The following is a 14,652-nucleotide window of genomic DNA, read 5'->3' as shown; positions in this document are numbered from 1 at the left end:
AGTGAGGATGTGTGTATGGGAATCAACTGTGGTCACGGGGAGGAAAAGCTCCCACTCAGAACTTTCTTTTCCTTAAAAAGTTACTCTTTAAGAAACAGCCAGGTCAGGCATTCTTACCAAGTGTGAAATAAAATACAGGCTCATGCTTGTATTCCCAGCACTTTGGGAGGTTGAGGTGGAGGATCACTACGAGGCCAAGAGTTCAGGACCAGCCTGGCCAACCAACATAGCAAGATCCTGTCTCTACCAAAAAAAAAAAAAAGGTTGCTGAGAGTGGTGGGATATGTCTGTCGTCCCAGCTACTCAGGAGGCGGAGGTGGGAGGATTGCTTGAGCCCAAAAGTTTGTGCCTGCAGTGAGCCATGTTCGTGCCATTGCATTCTCGCCTGGGCAACAGAGTGAGACTCCACCTCTAAAAAAAAGCAATAAAATACATAAGAATTGGGATGAGTAAGATCTATAGAGAAGCAGCTGCCATGGAGCAAAGCGCCTGTGTCCCTGGGCAGCTCCCCCGTCCCGGCTGGCAGAACTCAGTGTGCACGGGCGGCGTCTCCTCCAGGGCCTCACCCTGTCCCTTTCCCCTGCAGTACCCGCGGCTGTTTACGGGAATTCTGTCCCCCTGGAAAGGACTACTGCTGTACGGCCCTCCAGGTGAGTGCGTCTTCTGGTGGGCCTCGGCGCAGTGTGTGTGTGGGGGCTAAGCTGCCCCTCTGCCTTCTCAGGACCGGGTACCACACAGCCCTTCCTCTGCAGGTGCAAGGTGACATCCATCTGTCTGTCTGTGGGGACGAGGGGCCGCCCATCCATTACCCACATGCATCTCTCTCCAGGCACAGGGAAGACGCTGCTGGCCAAAGCCGTGGCCACCGAGTGCAAAACTACTTTCTTTAACATCTCGGCGTCCACCATCGTCAGCAAGTGGAGAGGGGATTCGGAGAAGCTCGTCCGGGTAGGAGCCTTGGGTGTGGCTTTCCGATGTGAGTCCTAGCAGAGCGGGTGGTGCTCAGTCACGTCAGCGCACACCTGCTGGCACGTGATGGGTATGGCAGGGTCCATCCTGGCTCTTGGTTATCAGAGGCCTGGGCGGTGTGTAGACCGTTATGTGGGTGTCTTAATCATGCCATCAGCAAGGCATGAGCTCTGCCCTCCGGGAATCTGACCAGCAGCTCTTCTTTGATTCATGCAACTTATAAATGGAAGCTGGAAAAAAAAAGAGGTTTCAGCAGTGGCTTATTCTCCTATTCATCCAAGAAGCACTTATTATTAAGCACATCCGGTATACTCAGCTGACCTGTATCGGGAGGCAACACTGTAAGCCGGTCCTTAGACTAGGTGCCCTAAGGAAGCAGAAGGAAGCTGAAGACATCTCTCTTCCTTCTGATGTTCTGAGTCACTTTTCTTCCATCTACAGCGCCCACAGCCTGTGGGATTCTTTTGCTTTCCTTGCACGGTTATTCCTACCTGACAGTATCTTGCACCTAGCCTGTGGCATATTTCACCTTGTGAAATGTCCCTGTATCTGCAGCCCTGTTCATGATGTTTGCCACCAAGTGAGGAGGGCACTTCTCAGAAACCCTCTGAAACTACCACTCCCAACAGACTGACAGCGTCGTCAATACTAAGTGAATACGAAATACGAGGCATTGTTGAAAGGGAAAAGATGCTTAATGACACTCCCTTCGGTGGTGTTTCCAACGTATAATGGCCTGTTTGGAAGTCATAATGGAGCACTGCCAAGGATGGACTGGCCTCCGAGCAGCCACTGCCTGTGACTTCAAAGTGATCTTCAAGATGTCTCAAATGTGCAAGCTTTGCAAGTTCCTGCTACCCACCCCTAAACTGAGGCTCGGGGACATGGATGTTGACATCTGCCGCCTCCCTGATCCCCACCGTGAGTCTCACTCATGCCGGCTCCGCAGAGGGGCTCAGGTCGGCTGCGCCTGCAGTGTGGCTTCCATGCCGTTCTTGTCAGCTGGATCCCAGCTACACTTGGCCCTGACCGACACTGTGTACACCGTGTGGGTCTGTGCTCGGGCTCCTGGGCTGACGGCAGAGCCGGGTCTGCGGGACTTGGGCAAGGCCTCTGCACGCCTTGGGGACATGGTGGCTGCCAAAATCCCACTCATTGGGATTCTTGCTGCCCAGAAATTTGACCTAGCCGGTTCACTTCGTGTGCCGAATGACAACCGAACTCCTCTCCTGTCATGGAAAGTGGCTTTTGGAACCATGAGCCGAGAAACCGAGATGCTCGAAGACAGACTGCATCACCCACTGGACAGAGCTTACCTCGGCGGAAGAGGAAGTCTCGAGCTCCTTTGCGGGGCTGGTGCTGAATGAGGCTCACGGTGGAGATCAGGGAGGCAGAAGATGTCAACATCCATGTCCACGAGCCTCATGTGAGGGAGTGAGTAACCGGAACTTGCAAAGCTTGCACATTTGACACTCCTTGAAGATCACTTCAAAGTCATGGGCAGTGGCTGCTTTGAGGCCAGCCAGTCCTTGGCAGTGCTCCCTTACGACTTCCAAACAGACCATGATCGGTTGGAAGTAAGTCATCCGAGGGCATGAATATTCTTAACAAAGACCGAAGCAGCAACAATTTTCTTGTTTGGTACTGAGTAGCCTGGCAAATTTTTGATTGATCGTAGAGAGGAGGTCTCGCCAAGTTGCCCGGGTGGGTCTTGAACCTGCGGGCTCAGGCAGTCCACTCACCTCGGCCTCCCAAAGTGCTGGGATGATAGGCTGAGCCACTGGGCCCAGTCATTGCACACTCTTATAGATAGACAGAACATCTTTTTCATGTCTCCGTGTAGTTTGTTGTGTGGATGCACCACAGCGTAGGTCACTGGTCTTTACTTGATGGGCGTTTGGATCGCTTCCAGCCTCCTGCTGTTGTGAGCAGAACTGGACTGTCTTCTCTGCACATATACCTTTGCACAGGTCATAGTGCAGGCGATTCCTGTGACGTGGGTTTGCTGGGCCAGAGGCAGTGGATGCCGCTTGTGGCTAAGTTGCTGCCGACGGGTTGTGCCAGCCCACAGTCCCACGTGTGGCTCGTGAGTGTGTTTCCTTCTCCACACCCTGCCCAACACTGCGTAGCACCAAAGAAACATTAAAAAAAGTCTTTGCCATTCTGCTAGGCTATTTCAGTGACTAAGTGAGCCTTTCAATATTTCAGGGTTTGAATGTGTACTTTTTTGATCCTGAGTGAGCATGAGCATTCTTTTCATGGGTTTAGAAAATATTTATGTTTCTCTTTTCTGTGAAAGGCACTTTTAGTTTGGATATCAAAGAAGTTCGAGCAGAAACAGAACAGATGACCTCTGCTAACCTTGAAGGACCCCATCTCACATCCTTGCGAAATCGCTTTTTTCTTCTTTTCTGAGCTCTTGGGAAGATCCTCACCTGGAACACCATGGATCCACTGTGAGGCCCCTTACCTAGAAGTTTTGGGAGGCTAGACACACCCCCTCCCCAGCCCTTCCCTCCAACTGTAGAGCTTGTCTGCCACTTACTTCTCTTTCTACGCCCATCAAAGAGTTGTTTGTAGGAACCCTTGGGGTGTTCCTCCCTCTCTCCTGGTGCTGGTGCTTCTTGGAGCTGACAGCTCCTGAGCCAAGAGGTGTCTCCTGGCAAATGCACACACCTGTGGATGCTGGCATCTTTCCATGCCCCCCACAGCTGAGGACTTGACTTCAGCCAGGTTCCTCTGAAAACTCCAGACCGGCACTTCTAGAAACACCCAGCGTTCTCTGCATTTTCTGGGAGCAGAAAGAGTGATGGAGGGACAGCCGCAAGGCCTGGCCTCCAATGTGGGTCTCCTTCCAGCCGGATGCTGGTCCTAGAGAGGTCTTGGCTCTCTGTCCTTGGCGAGCTTCTTAAAAGAGGGTATGGGTCTAGTATAGGTCTTACCTTTCACTTCTCATTGGGTAGACTGCCAATTGGCATGGACATTAAGGGCACTGGAATCACCCTCAGCGTCAGGTATCAGGTGTATTGGGAGTGTGTATGTGTGTGTGTGAGAGAGAGAGAGATGAGGAAGGAAAGTTATTTGCTATTTGCTCCTAATTAGGTGGTCTCGATTTATTGTTATAATTCAGAGCCTTGTTCTGTCACCCCAGCTGGAGTGCAGTGGTGCAATCCTAGCTCACTGCAGCCTCAAAACCGTGGGCTCAAGAGACCCTCCCACCTGGCCTCACGAGTGAGTAGCTCAGGTTACAGGCGTGAGCCATGACACCTGGCTCATTTCTTAATTTTTGGTACGGATGGGATTTGTATGCCACCCAGGCTGGCTCAAACTCCTGGCCTCAAGTAATCCTCCCACCCTGACCCCCCGAAGCTCTGGGGTCACAGGCATGAGCCCCCGTCTGGCCTCTACGTCTCCAAAAGACATTGTGATGAGTGTCCAGCCTTGCCATCATTCTCTGGACTCATGGGGGGCCATCAGGGATTGCGTGCTGTGGCGTGGAGACGCGGCTGACGTGGAGCCCCCTTGACTCACTCTGCGTGCTTTGCTCCAAGCTCCATGGAGAATAAAGGCCCACACCTGTGGAGGAGCCTCTATTCCTTGCTGAATCTCCCCTGTTTCTCTGATCACCCAGTGAAGGGTTGTCTGTGATGCTCAACAGAACAGTTTCGGGGCAAAAAAAAAAAGGTTTATGGTGGTATATTCTTTTCATCATCACCACGTCTCCCTTTAGAGCTCTTTATTTTGTTTTTATGTGTCTGTTCTCTTGCTGGCTGCCTTCGTGTTCTTGTTCAGCCTATAATATTTTATTTTATTTTGGAAAGGAACATCATACTCAATCAGGAATTGCTGTCTAGTACCTGAGCCCACCGCACCGCGGAGGTGGTCTGGGACCCCGTGGAGTTATCTGGGAAGCAGAAAGGAGGAACATTCTCCAGCCTTCTTACCCACGATGGGAACCCTATCTTCTCCCTGCACTCTCTTCTTCTGGGAATAACCTCCCGTGGTCCCCAAAGGTCAAGGGAAGCATGATCAAGGGATTTTACATAGCCCAGGATGCTCATGTCCCCAGGGACTGCGCTGTTGGCAGGGTGTCTCAGGGGCACCGAGTTTTCTCTTACGCTCTCCCATGTGCGCCTGGGAGCCTCGAACTGACCCCTGCTCTCACTGGCTGTGATTTTGTCAAGTGATGAGTGGAAATAGTTGGCCCATCCCACCGCACAGGGCAGGAAGTGACAGTACTGACTGCAAGTGACTGCGGAGGCACAGAGCGCGGTACCAGTGCTCACAGGACAGTCGTTCTGGGCTTTCCCTCTCTGCGAGTGGCGGAGGACTTGGCAGCGACCTCCGTGACCTCACATGACCATGCTTGCTTCTCCCTCACAGGTGTTATTTGAACTTGCCCGCTACCACGCCCCCTCCACCATCTTCCTGGACGAGCTGGAGTCGGTGATGAGCCAGCGAGGCACAGCTCCCGGGTGAGACGGGTCTTGGGTCACCGTTCCCCTCTCTTGCAAGTGTGCTTGGTGGCTGGAAGCCCGTCAGCACGTACCAGCAGAGGGAGCCTATTAGCAAGCCCACCTTTTCTGCAGACACACGGAAAGGTCTTTACAATAGACCCTGTGAACTGGACAGCTAGTTTAAGTGGTCTTTATCACCGGAGGAAATGCCGTCCCCTCCTCGCTAACCGCAGAGTGGTTTTCAGGCCTGAGGATCATCCAGCCCCAGGCTCTTGGGCTGCCACCATGGCCCTAGTGGCTCCAAGTAGCCGCATGGCCACCTCCAGGGGCTGCCGTGGGGACCGGGCTCACCCCCCCAGCTGCTGCACAGGGCCGGGTGCCAGCCTCCTTCCCGAGAGGCATGTGAGACCAGGAAAGCCGCCACTTCTCTGGGACCCCAGCTAGGCTCGGCATGCCTGACGCGAAACGCATCACACGTGTTGTCTCGAAAGATGAGGTATCGGCTGAGGTCTCCAGCCGGAAGGAGCCCTTCTCAGACTGAACGAAGCCTGGTGGGTGCTTCCAAGAGGTTGCGTGGCACTGTGTTTTCTGTGTTTTTAAGACCAGCTTTCTATCTTGATCAGAGGTGTTTTTCTCTGAAGCTTTTTACCAAATTTGGCACCCCTGGCTTGAAAACACAGATCTCTGGGAAATCTCAACACAGCTGCATTTATTAATGATCTCTAATGGTCTATCATCAAGTAATGAAAAACAAATAATTAGCTTGTGGGAAGTATAACTAGAAGGTAATTTATGAAATTTTGCTCGTCAGAAACCATTTTCCCAGCAAAGAAAGACAGCCATGAAGAGGTACCCAAGTAATACGGGATCTGTGCAGTTGGTTGAAGCGGGACATTTTCCACGGCTTAGTCAGGGCCAGTTAGCCCGGGGCGTCCCACTGGGAACCCTCCAGGCCACCCTGGGAGTCATCCCCTCTGCATAGACCCGCCTGGCCTGCCTTTCGGTGGTGACCATGCACTCCGCTGGCCATTCGCTGTTTCGGCTGCGCCCACGCATCCCAAGCCTCAGCGGAGCTAGTCGGAAAACTCTTGGTCTTCTCTTCCAGCGTCTGCTCTGGGTTTTGTCCCAGGTTTCCTCATCTGGCACTTGAAGACTGTAAAACCAGAGTCTTCAAAGGACAGGGAATAAGGGTGGGTGCTCCGAAGACTTCTTGGAGCTGATTATGTTAAAAGAGCCATGGTTGTGCGCAAATGCTCGTGAAATATAAAGCTCCATTGTGAGAGGGTCTCCTCTCCCAGGAAAAGACAGCTGAGCAGTGGGGGCATAGACTCTAGCAATCCAAGGATCTCGTGTGGATTGCCACCACACATGAGCACAGGCGAGAGGCTGAGTGCCGGGCCACCCAAGAGAGGCACGCATGTCCTTCTCCTGAGGCCTGTGCAGGTAAAGGGGCAGGAGAGGTTCCTGGAGCCCAGTCAGGACGGTCCGGGTCCTCGGGGAGTGCTCTTGCTTGGTGCAGGGTCTTTGGCAACGTGGGAGGGCTTGAGGACAAGCGGGCACAGAAAACCACCTCCGATCTGTCGTGTGTGGTCCAGTCCCACATTGTCTTGCTTCTTTAAGAAGGTACGACATCTCGGCGCAGTAGTTCTTCTCTTGACCATCTGGATCTACAGACTGTATGTAAGAGAAGCGTGGTGTGAAAGCACTTTTACGGGTGCGGCATCAATGAAAGGGCTGATGCTCATCGCACCCTGTGCAGGGGTCAACAGTGGCGCCGTGGGCGGAGCCGGCTGCGTCCCCCCCAGCCCTGTGGGATGACTGGCTAGCGTCAGCCATTCTCGTGTGCATTCACTTCCTCCCTTTGCCGTCTGTGCAAATGAGACCCATTGCTTGCTGTCACTCCCTGTGGCAGGCCCAGCTGCGTTGGCTGTCAGAGCGGAAGCGAGTCCATGGCCACCGGCCTTGCCGTGAACGCCGCTTGTCACAAGGGCGCGCCATCACTCGGGAGTCACGTCTCCTGTCTCTCTCTAGCGGGGAGCACGAAGGCAGCCTCCGGATGAAGACCGAGCTGCTGGTGCAGATGGATGGGCTGGCGCGCTCGGAGGACCTGGTGTTTGTCCTGGCCGCGTCTAACCTACCGTGGTAAGATCCCTGGGGTCATCTGCGTGTCAGGAGCCCCCAAGTCCACTTGACACTCGATGCGGAGCCCTGCAGGCCAAGCCTTGTCTGGCTCCAGCCTGGAGGACTGACGTGAAGGGTTTCCCGTCTGGCCCCGAGTCCTCACTCTCTGCGCCACGAAAGGCCAGCCTCCACCGGGGCACGACGACCAGGGCTACCACTGGCGATTCTAGTGTGGATGTCTTGAGTTTAAAGCCAGATCATATGGTAGGGTTAAAGTAGGCAGGACTTGGGCATAGAACTGTAAAATGCCCCAGATCTCCAGGACTCAAGGAATACTCCTGAAATAGTACGTTTGAGTTTTGTCAATATTAAAATTTTTTATTTTGGCTAGGAAAATCTTCTCTTTAGTGTTTCACAATAAACAGGAAGCTAAATAATCTCCAATTGAAAATATCATCTATTCTCAGAGTCTTTTATTCACACTGTATCCCGGAGTGGTTTGAGAACAATTCTAGAAGTGGCATTGGGAAATAAGAGATGTTGGCTGGGGAAAAGCAGCATCTACCTGGGAAGCATATTTAAAAAATAATTATAATCCCTTCATAGTTCTCAGACTATTTTCGCATACGGTATTTCTTCTAAGCTGCAGGCGAGGCAGGAGACTCAGAGGAAAGGCAGCTCTTCTTGCACTCAGAGGGCAAGGTCGGGTCAGGGTCAAGAGCTCTTATAACCCCCCTGGGACCTGGGACCCTCTGTCCCCAATGCCCCACATCCCTTTCCTCTTCCACATGCAAATAAGAAAAGAGAGACTGTCTTGTAGTACGTGCAGATCATCTGGGATTCCACGCCAGATGCCACTGAAAGAAATCATAGCGTGTTCGTGTGGAACTTGTTATTTTGAATATATTTGTGATTTAGACTGCTTTACTGCCCCTGGAATCTGTCAGACTTTCTCAGCTGCGCTCGGATGGTCAGCATGTTACAATCTTAAGAGTGGGTGTCTCTCTGCCCTGTTGATACATGGAGTCCAAACGGAGGGCTGTGAGTGTGGAGTCTTTTGGGGGAAGGAATCTTCTTTCCTTCATCCGTTTGAAACAAGGTGGCAGTCCAACTGTAACATTGCTTCTCACATGTACACTTCAGCAGACATCTAGAAAACAGGATACTTCCTGCCTTACCACGATGTCATGGACCCTTCCCAGGTTAGACAGCAACTCCTCACTGTGCGTGTTCAGATTTTCCATACCATTCCCAAACCATCTTTTTACCTCGGTTTCCTGAGCTGGGACCCGCGCAGGCAGGGCCTGCGCTCTGCAGCTGGCTGCTCTCCTTGGTCTCTCTGGACCCAGAGCACACTGCCCCTTTTTTCTTTCCCCACTTGCCATTGGCCTATGGTTGCCCAGAGAGTGTCCTGCACAAAGTCCCGGCTTTCTGGGTGGGGCTCATGCGTCCTTGTGATGGTGTTGCTTCTTTCATTGTTCTAGACGAAACATTAGCCTGATGATGTCTAGGGTCAATGGAATGCTTCGGCAACTTGCTTCACGGGCGGTGCCGCGTGACATCAGTGGCGTGGAGTGTCTCAATGTTCCTGTGGGTGGCTTCAAGACAGACTCGTCGGGCTGGCATCCTCCTGGCTCCCCCGGGGTCAGTTCACATCATGGCTTGGATGACCTTGGCCTGAACTGGTGCCTCTACTGGAACTGCGAGGTTATCTTTTCTCCCAACTGACAGTTGAGTTATTCTCTGTAGCTGAACTTTCCCTCATCCAGGAGGGCTGCTGGGTTGTCCTGAACTGTAGTTCGTGCTGGAAAAACAGGACTCTTCCTCTTTGACCTTCAGAGGCAAGGCCCACAGGGTGGTCCTCGGCCTCTCTGTTCTGGAGAGCCAGGACTGTGTGGTGCCATGTCATGAGCTCTGAGTTTTCCTTAGGCTTTGAGACATGCCTCACCCAACCACACAGTTTACTCACCTAAAGGATGCAATTCTGCCATTTCCAATGTATTTATGGAGTTGTGCAACTGTCCACCACCACTACTTTTAGAACATTTTTCTTTGCCCCCAAAGGAAGCCCTGCATGCATCAGCAATCCCGTGTTACTCCTCCGCCCACCCCAGTGCCGGGCAACCACCGATCTATTTTGTGTCCTTATGGGTTCACCTGTTCTTATACCAATGAGTTGCACTATCGGGTCATGTGGTAACTCAGTGTTGGACTGTCTGCGGAACAGCAAACCGTTTTCCCAAGAGGACGCACCATTCCACGTCCCCACCAGCCAAAGGCAAGGGCTCCTGTTTCTCCGCAGCCTCATCGTCGGAGGGATGAGGAGCAGCATTTGCCTTTCTCTGAGACTGATGGTGCAGGGCATCTTTTCATGGACCGACTGAGCAGTTGCACATCTTCTTTGGAGAAATGCCTTTTCAAATCCTTTATCCATTTAAAAGGGTATCTTTTAATTCTTTTGAAAGCGGGTTTTTTTTGAAGAAAACAGAAAAGCTCCTGCAGTGGGAGGGGACCCAAAAGAGGGTTGCTGCGTATCTTTTAATTGTTGGGATATATATTCTAGATACAAGTCCTCTCTCAGATTTGTGACTTCTCCCATTCTGTGGTCAGTGGTCTCTCCCTCCCTCCTTTTCTCTTCCCTCCCTTCCTCCCCCTTCCCTCTCTGCATGCCTCTCTTCCTTTCTTTCTGGACCGTTTTGCTTCCCTCTCTGCTTTCGCCCTGCTGGGCTTCCCACGTGGGCCCCGTCTCCCCAGACCTGCGCCTTCTGGGATGCCCCTGCACCTGGCTGTTCTGTAGCTGCCAAAAGAAACATCATGTGAGGTCTGCGTTTAAGTTTTCTAGCAGCTGCATTTTAAGAAGTAAAAAGAAAGACGTGAAGTTAATTTTAGTAACATATTTTGGTAACTAAATCTTTTCAAAAGTTATTTTTCTCTGTCTTCGATGGAAAGTCGCTGTGACGTTGCACTTTCCTTTTTCACGCTCAGTGTTTCAGATCTAGCATGTGTGTGACGCCGGCAGCATGGCTCAGCATTTCAAGTGCCCGGTGGCCACGTGGGGTGGTGGCGGCCACGCTGGAGGACGCGGATCAGAGCCTCGCTCATCCGCTGTCCTGCTGCTGGGGCGGAAATTGACTAGCTGCCTCCCGAGACTCACGCTTCCACCTTGGCGGCAGAACCCCAGCCAGGGTCTCTGTTTCTTAGGCCTTGTGGTGGGCCAGGCCTCCTTGTCATCTGCACAAGGGGACCCAGGGTCCAGCTGTCCATTCGGCCCTGGAGCTGGCCACTTCTCCATGAGGTCCTGGCTCCCCTGAGTGTGAGGTGGTGTTTAGAGGCTGCAGCCTCACATTGGGTGCTCTTTGCACCAGGCCAGCATTGCTTTTTGGCCTTTCGATGGGACGGAGCTGGGACAGACAGTTTTCAGAAGAGGCACGTAACGAGTCCATTCGAGTACTTCCCTTCAAGTGCAAGGGGATGGGGTTTCCATTTATTTGCACCTTTTCCGTCATTGTGAAAGATCTCAGTTCTTGACACCTTAATAAGATGAACACTCTGTCTCAACATGTACAGATACCTTCTGTCTATGCACAGAACAGAGATTCTCAGGAATGACACCAGTGCCATCAGGCAACAACCTCGGAGGGGAAGCCAGGCCCGGCCCGGCCTCACTGGGACCAGAGTGCTGATGCAGGGTTGCTCGAGCTCGGGTCTGCTGGCTGCTTGGGCCAGGCCGCGGTTGTGAAGCCAGGGCCCTGTGGTTGCAGGCTGTACACAGCATCTCTGACCTCTCCCCACTGGCTGCCAGTGGCACCCCGTAGTTGTAGCAGCCAAGAGGCGTCTCTGGACATTGCCAAGCGCCCCTGGGGGCAGAATTGCCCCCGGGTGAGGCGCATTCGCGTACCCGAGGACCCGACAGGTGTCACACAGAGAGAAGCAGGCACTGGCTCTGCAGCTGAGCTCCAGAGGCTCAGAGAAGCCCAAGACAGCGGACTGGGCTTTCTTACACAGAGGGTGTCCTGCCGCACCAAGCTTTTGTGTCTTGATGTCTTTATCCTAACTAAATATCCTGAAGGTCTTTCCAAGTACACAGAGTTCTCACTCCTGCTACAGCCGCGCATGGCTCTGTTTTGTGGATCTGACAACTCACCCTACCAGCCCCTTCGTGGCAGGCACTTGGGCTGATCCCACCCTTTGGCTGTGAAGAATCATGCTTCAGTGAGTACGGCACACCTGTGACACTGTGCATGTGTCCTTAGGGTAGGTTCCTGGAAGTAGATCTGCGGGGTCACAGGGCTGATGTGCGTGCGGCGATGGTGGAGACCACCAGACATCCCTCCGTGGGGGCTGTGCCATGCAACATTCCCACGATGTCTGCCTTCCTTACTTAATGTTGTAATAAGAACATTTCCAACGTCATTAGATAATGCTTGAAAACTGGATCTTGCAATGGCGCCCAGAATTCCCTCACGTGAATAAACTGTCATGTAGTTGATCGTTCCCTGCCTGGTGAGCCTACAGGAAGATACCAAGCCTTCTCTTCTATAAGTAACACTGGAATGTGCTTCCTGGCTTGAAGATCTTTGACTCAAGTTCCGATTACTTCCTTAGGACAGACTCCTGGAAGTCAAATCACTGTATCAAAGGGTTTAGGCATCCCTTGAGTCTCTCGAGTCCGTGAGGACATAGTGTATTTTCAGCAAGAATCTTGGGACGGATCTTCTCCTTGGCTTCAGGGTCAAGATGAGGGAACAGGCTGGGTGCGGTGGCTCAAGCCTGTCATCCCAGCACTTTGGGAGGCTGAGGTGAGGGGATTGCCTGAGCCCACAGGTTCGAGAACAGCCTGGGCAACTTGGCGAGACCTCATCTCCACAAGAAATCAAAAAATTAGCTGGGCGTGGTAGCACATGCCTGTAGTTCCGGTTACTTGGAAGGCTGAGGCAGAAAGATCGCTGGAGCCCGGCAGGTCAACGCTGGGGTGGCCTTGAGTGTGCCGCTGCACGCCAGCACGGGTGACAGAGTGAGACCGCGACTCAAAAAAAAGAACGAAGGATGAGGGAACAGACTTGTCTGACCCCAGCCGTCTGTCCTTCTGGGGCGAGAGCTAGATGGTGCCAAGCCACATGAAGACTCAGTGGTAAAAGCCCCAAAGAGATTCTCGATGCTCAGTGGCACTTCTCATCTGCTGCATCTTTCAGGGTGCGGGGCGATTCTTCACTGTGCATGACCTCACCATGTCCTCTAGACACACGCATTCTGTCTCCAGGGTCATCGTCATCCTCCTCAGCGGGGAGGCCGTGTGCAGCCTCTGTCTGCCCCCTCCGAAGGGCGCCTCTGCTGGGCTGTGGCATCACAGGGAAGGCGAGAGGCAAGAGCAGCACCGTGGCCCCTGCGAGTCGACAAGCAACACGAGGAGTCGCGATGCTGCATCTTCACCACCGCCACTTAAGACGTTGGGCGAGCGTGGCTGGGGGATGCGGGTGGAGCGGCGTGGCCCGTGTGGGAATGACGGGCGCGGCTGCGAGGCGAGGCGCCCCTCCACGCTTCAGTCACGGGCCCCTGTGAGCCACCGCGGAATGCGCAGCTCCCTCATCCTCAGTTCCGGGGCTGTCCTCACCACCCGCTCCACGGGGGCTGTGGATGTGCTGCGAGGCTCTGCTCACGCTGCTGAAGACTGTGTTCTCTCACCTTGCGGAGAGAATTTGAACTGCATTTGTTTCAGCTACGGAAGAAGCGAACTAGAGTCATGCTTGGCTTCCAAATTGTGTGAAATTTGTAATGGCTTCTGTCCCAGGAACCCCATGGTTTAATGGAGGAGGTGGACAAGGGCCTCAGGAAGGCAGCTGGAGGCTGACCCGGGTGTGCAGGTGGCCGGTCGCAAGGCCGGGAGCCCGTGCAAACTGCGGACATGGCCAGTGGGTGCCGTGGCTTTCACCTAGCGGTGGGTGGAGGCCCTGCGGCCCAGGCTCTGGGGTTGTGTGCACTGGCTGCATTTTATGCTCCTGGTCATTTGAGAGATAGAAGTCCCAAGACACCAGAACAAAGGAGACATGAGAACAGAAGTCCTGGGTCTAACACCCGAGTGTGGGATTGCGGGGGTGCTCCCTGGCCACCCCGAGTTACGTTTTCCAGAAATAGCCTGGCAGGAGAATGATCCCCAGGAGCACGCCCTCCCCTTGGCTCTCTCCCTCGGACGACAGTTGTCAGGGTTCTCCTCAGGCCCGGCTGTCTGAGGGTGGCACTTGGCTTCGCGTCCACCGGCAGAACCGAGCGAGTCTCTTGCTTTGGGGTGGAGCTGGTGAATGCTGTCCTCCATCGGTGGAGCTTGCCCCCATTGCTCCACTTCTAGGGCCTTCTGGAGGATCCTGGCCTCCCTGGAGAAGGCGTTCGGGTGGGGTGGGGACTGGAAGAGGGCGCCCGAAGAAGCGGCCCCTGCTGCAGCCGAATGCCTGTGAGCAGGGAGCAGCTGGTCCGAGGAAGAAGCCTTGGAAGAAAATCCAGCTCATCACCCCGGCTCTTCTGCTCCTAGGGGCTCGCTTTCTCCTCCCTCCTGGCCCGCAGGGTGACATCGAGTCTCACTTTGTCTTTGGAGTTTAAATGGTCAGCGATCCTGCAAGCAGGTCCAAACCTCCCATTATTGCTTTTAGTTATGAACAGGCAGACAGTTGGCTTACCCATTTGTGGATAAGGGGGACCCAAAAAATCCCGATATTTATAAAAAAAACATGCATTTCTTTCTACATGTTTAAACTCTGTTCACCTTCAAAGTCTTCTCCATTTGACGCAATACACCTGTGGAGACCCACTTTTCATGGCTCAAAACAGTTTTGAACTCATCAGTTCTGATGCCTTTGTGTGCCTCTGCCGTTTTTTGTTTCACCTCTTCCTCCTCGGCAAAATGCTTCCCTTTGAGGACTTTTTTGATCCGGGGAAACACAGAAAAGTCGCTCGGGGCGAGAGCGGGTGAAGAGGGAGGGTAGAGCGTGGGGGTCGTGCCGTTTTTGGTGAGAAACTGCTGGACGCTCAGCACGGCATGGGCAGGTGCGCTCGCAAATCGCCCATCATGAAACGGGCAAACGCATGGAAGAAAGAATGCACTGAAGCCGAGCGC

The 14,652-nt window shown here is 53.4% G+C and overlaps 1 protein-coding gene across 1 annotated transcript in view; it reads left to right on the top strand.

Annotated features, from left to right (window-relative positions):
- KATNAL2 (katanin catalytic subunit A1 like 2) overlaps nucleotides 1–14,652 on the top strand; it is a 41,372-nt gene that overhangs the window by 19,512 nt on the left and 7,208 nt on the right. The window contains exons 9-12 of the mRNA XM_008049688.1: nucleotides 587–650; nucleotides 830–948; nucleotides 5,353–5,444; nucleotides 7,458–7,568. Of these exons, the coding sequence (XP_008047879.1) occupies nucleotides 587–650; nucleotides 830–948; nucleotides 5,353–5,444; nucleotides 7,458–7,568 (386 nt within the window). The remainder of the gene's footprint in view (nucleotides 1–586; nucleotides 651–829; nucleotides 949–5,352; nucleotides 5,445–7,457; nucleotides 7,569–14,652) is intronic.

The sequence above is a fragment of the Carlito syrichta genome, unplaced genomic scaffold, assembly GCF_000164805.1.
Source record: "Carlito syrichta isolate Samal-C Ts95f unplaced genomic scaffold, Tarsius_syrichta-2.0.1 Scaffold135982, whole genome shotgun sequence".
In the NCBI taxonomy this organism is placed as follows: Eukaryota; Metazoa; Chordata; class Mammalia; order Primates; family Tarsiidae; genus Carlito; species Carlito syrichta.
Note: the sequence above shows the minus strand (reverse complement) of the source record. Positions and strands in the feature narration are given on the sequence as shown.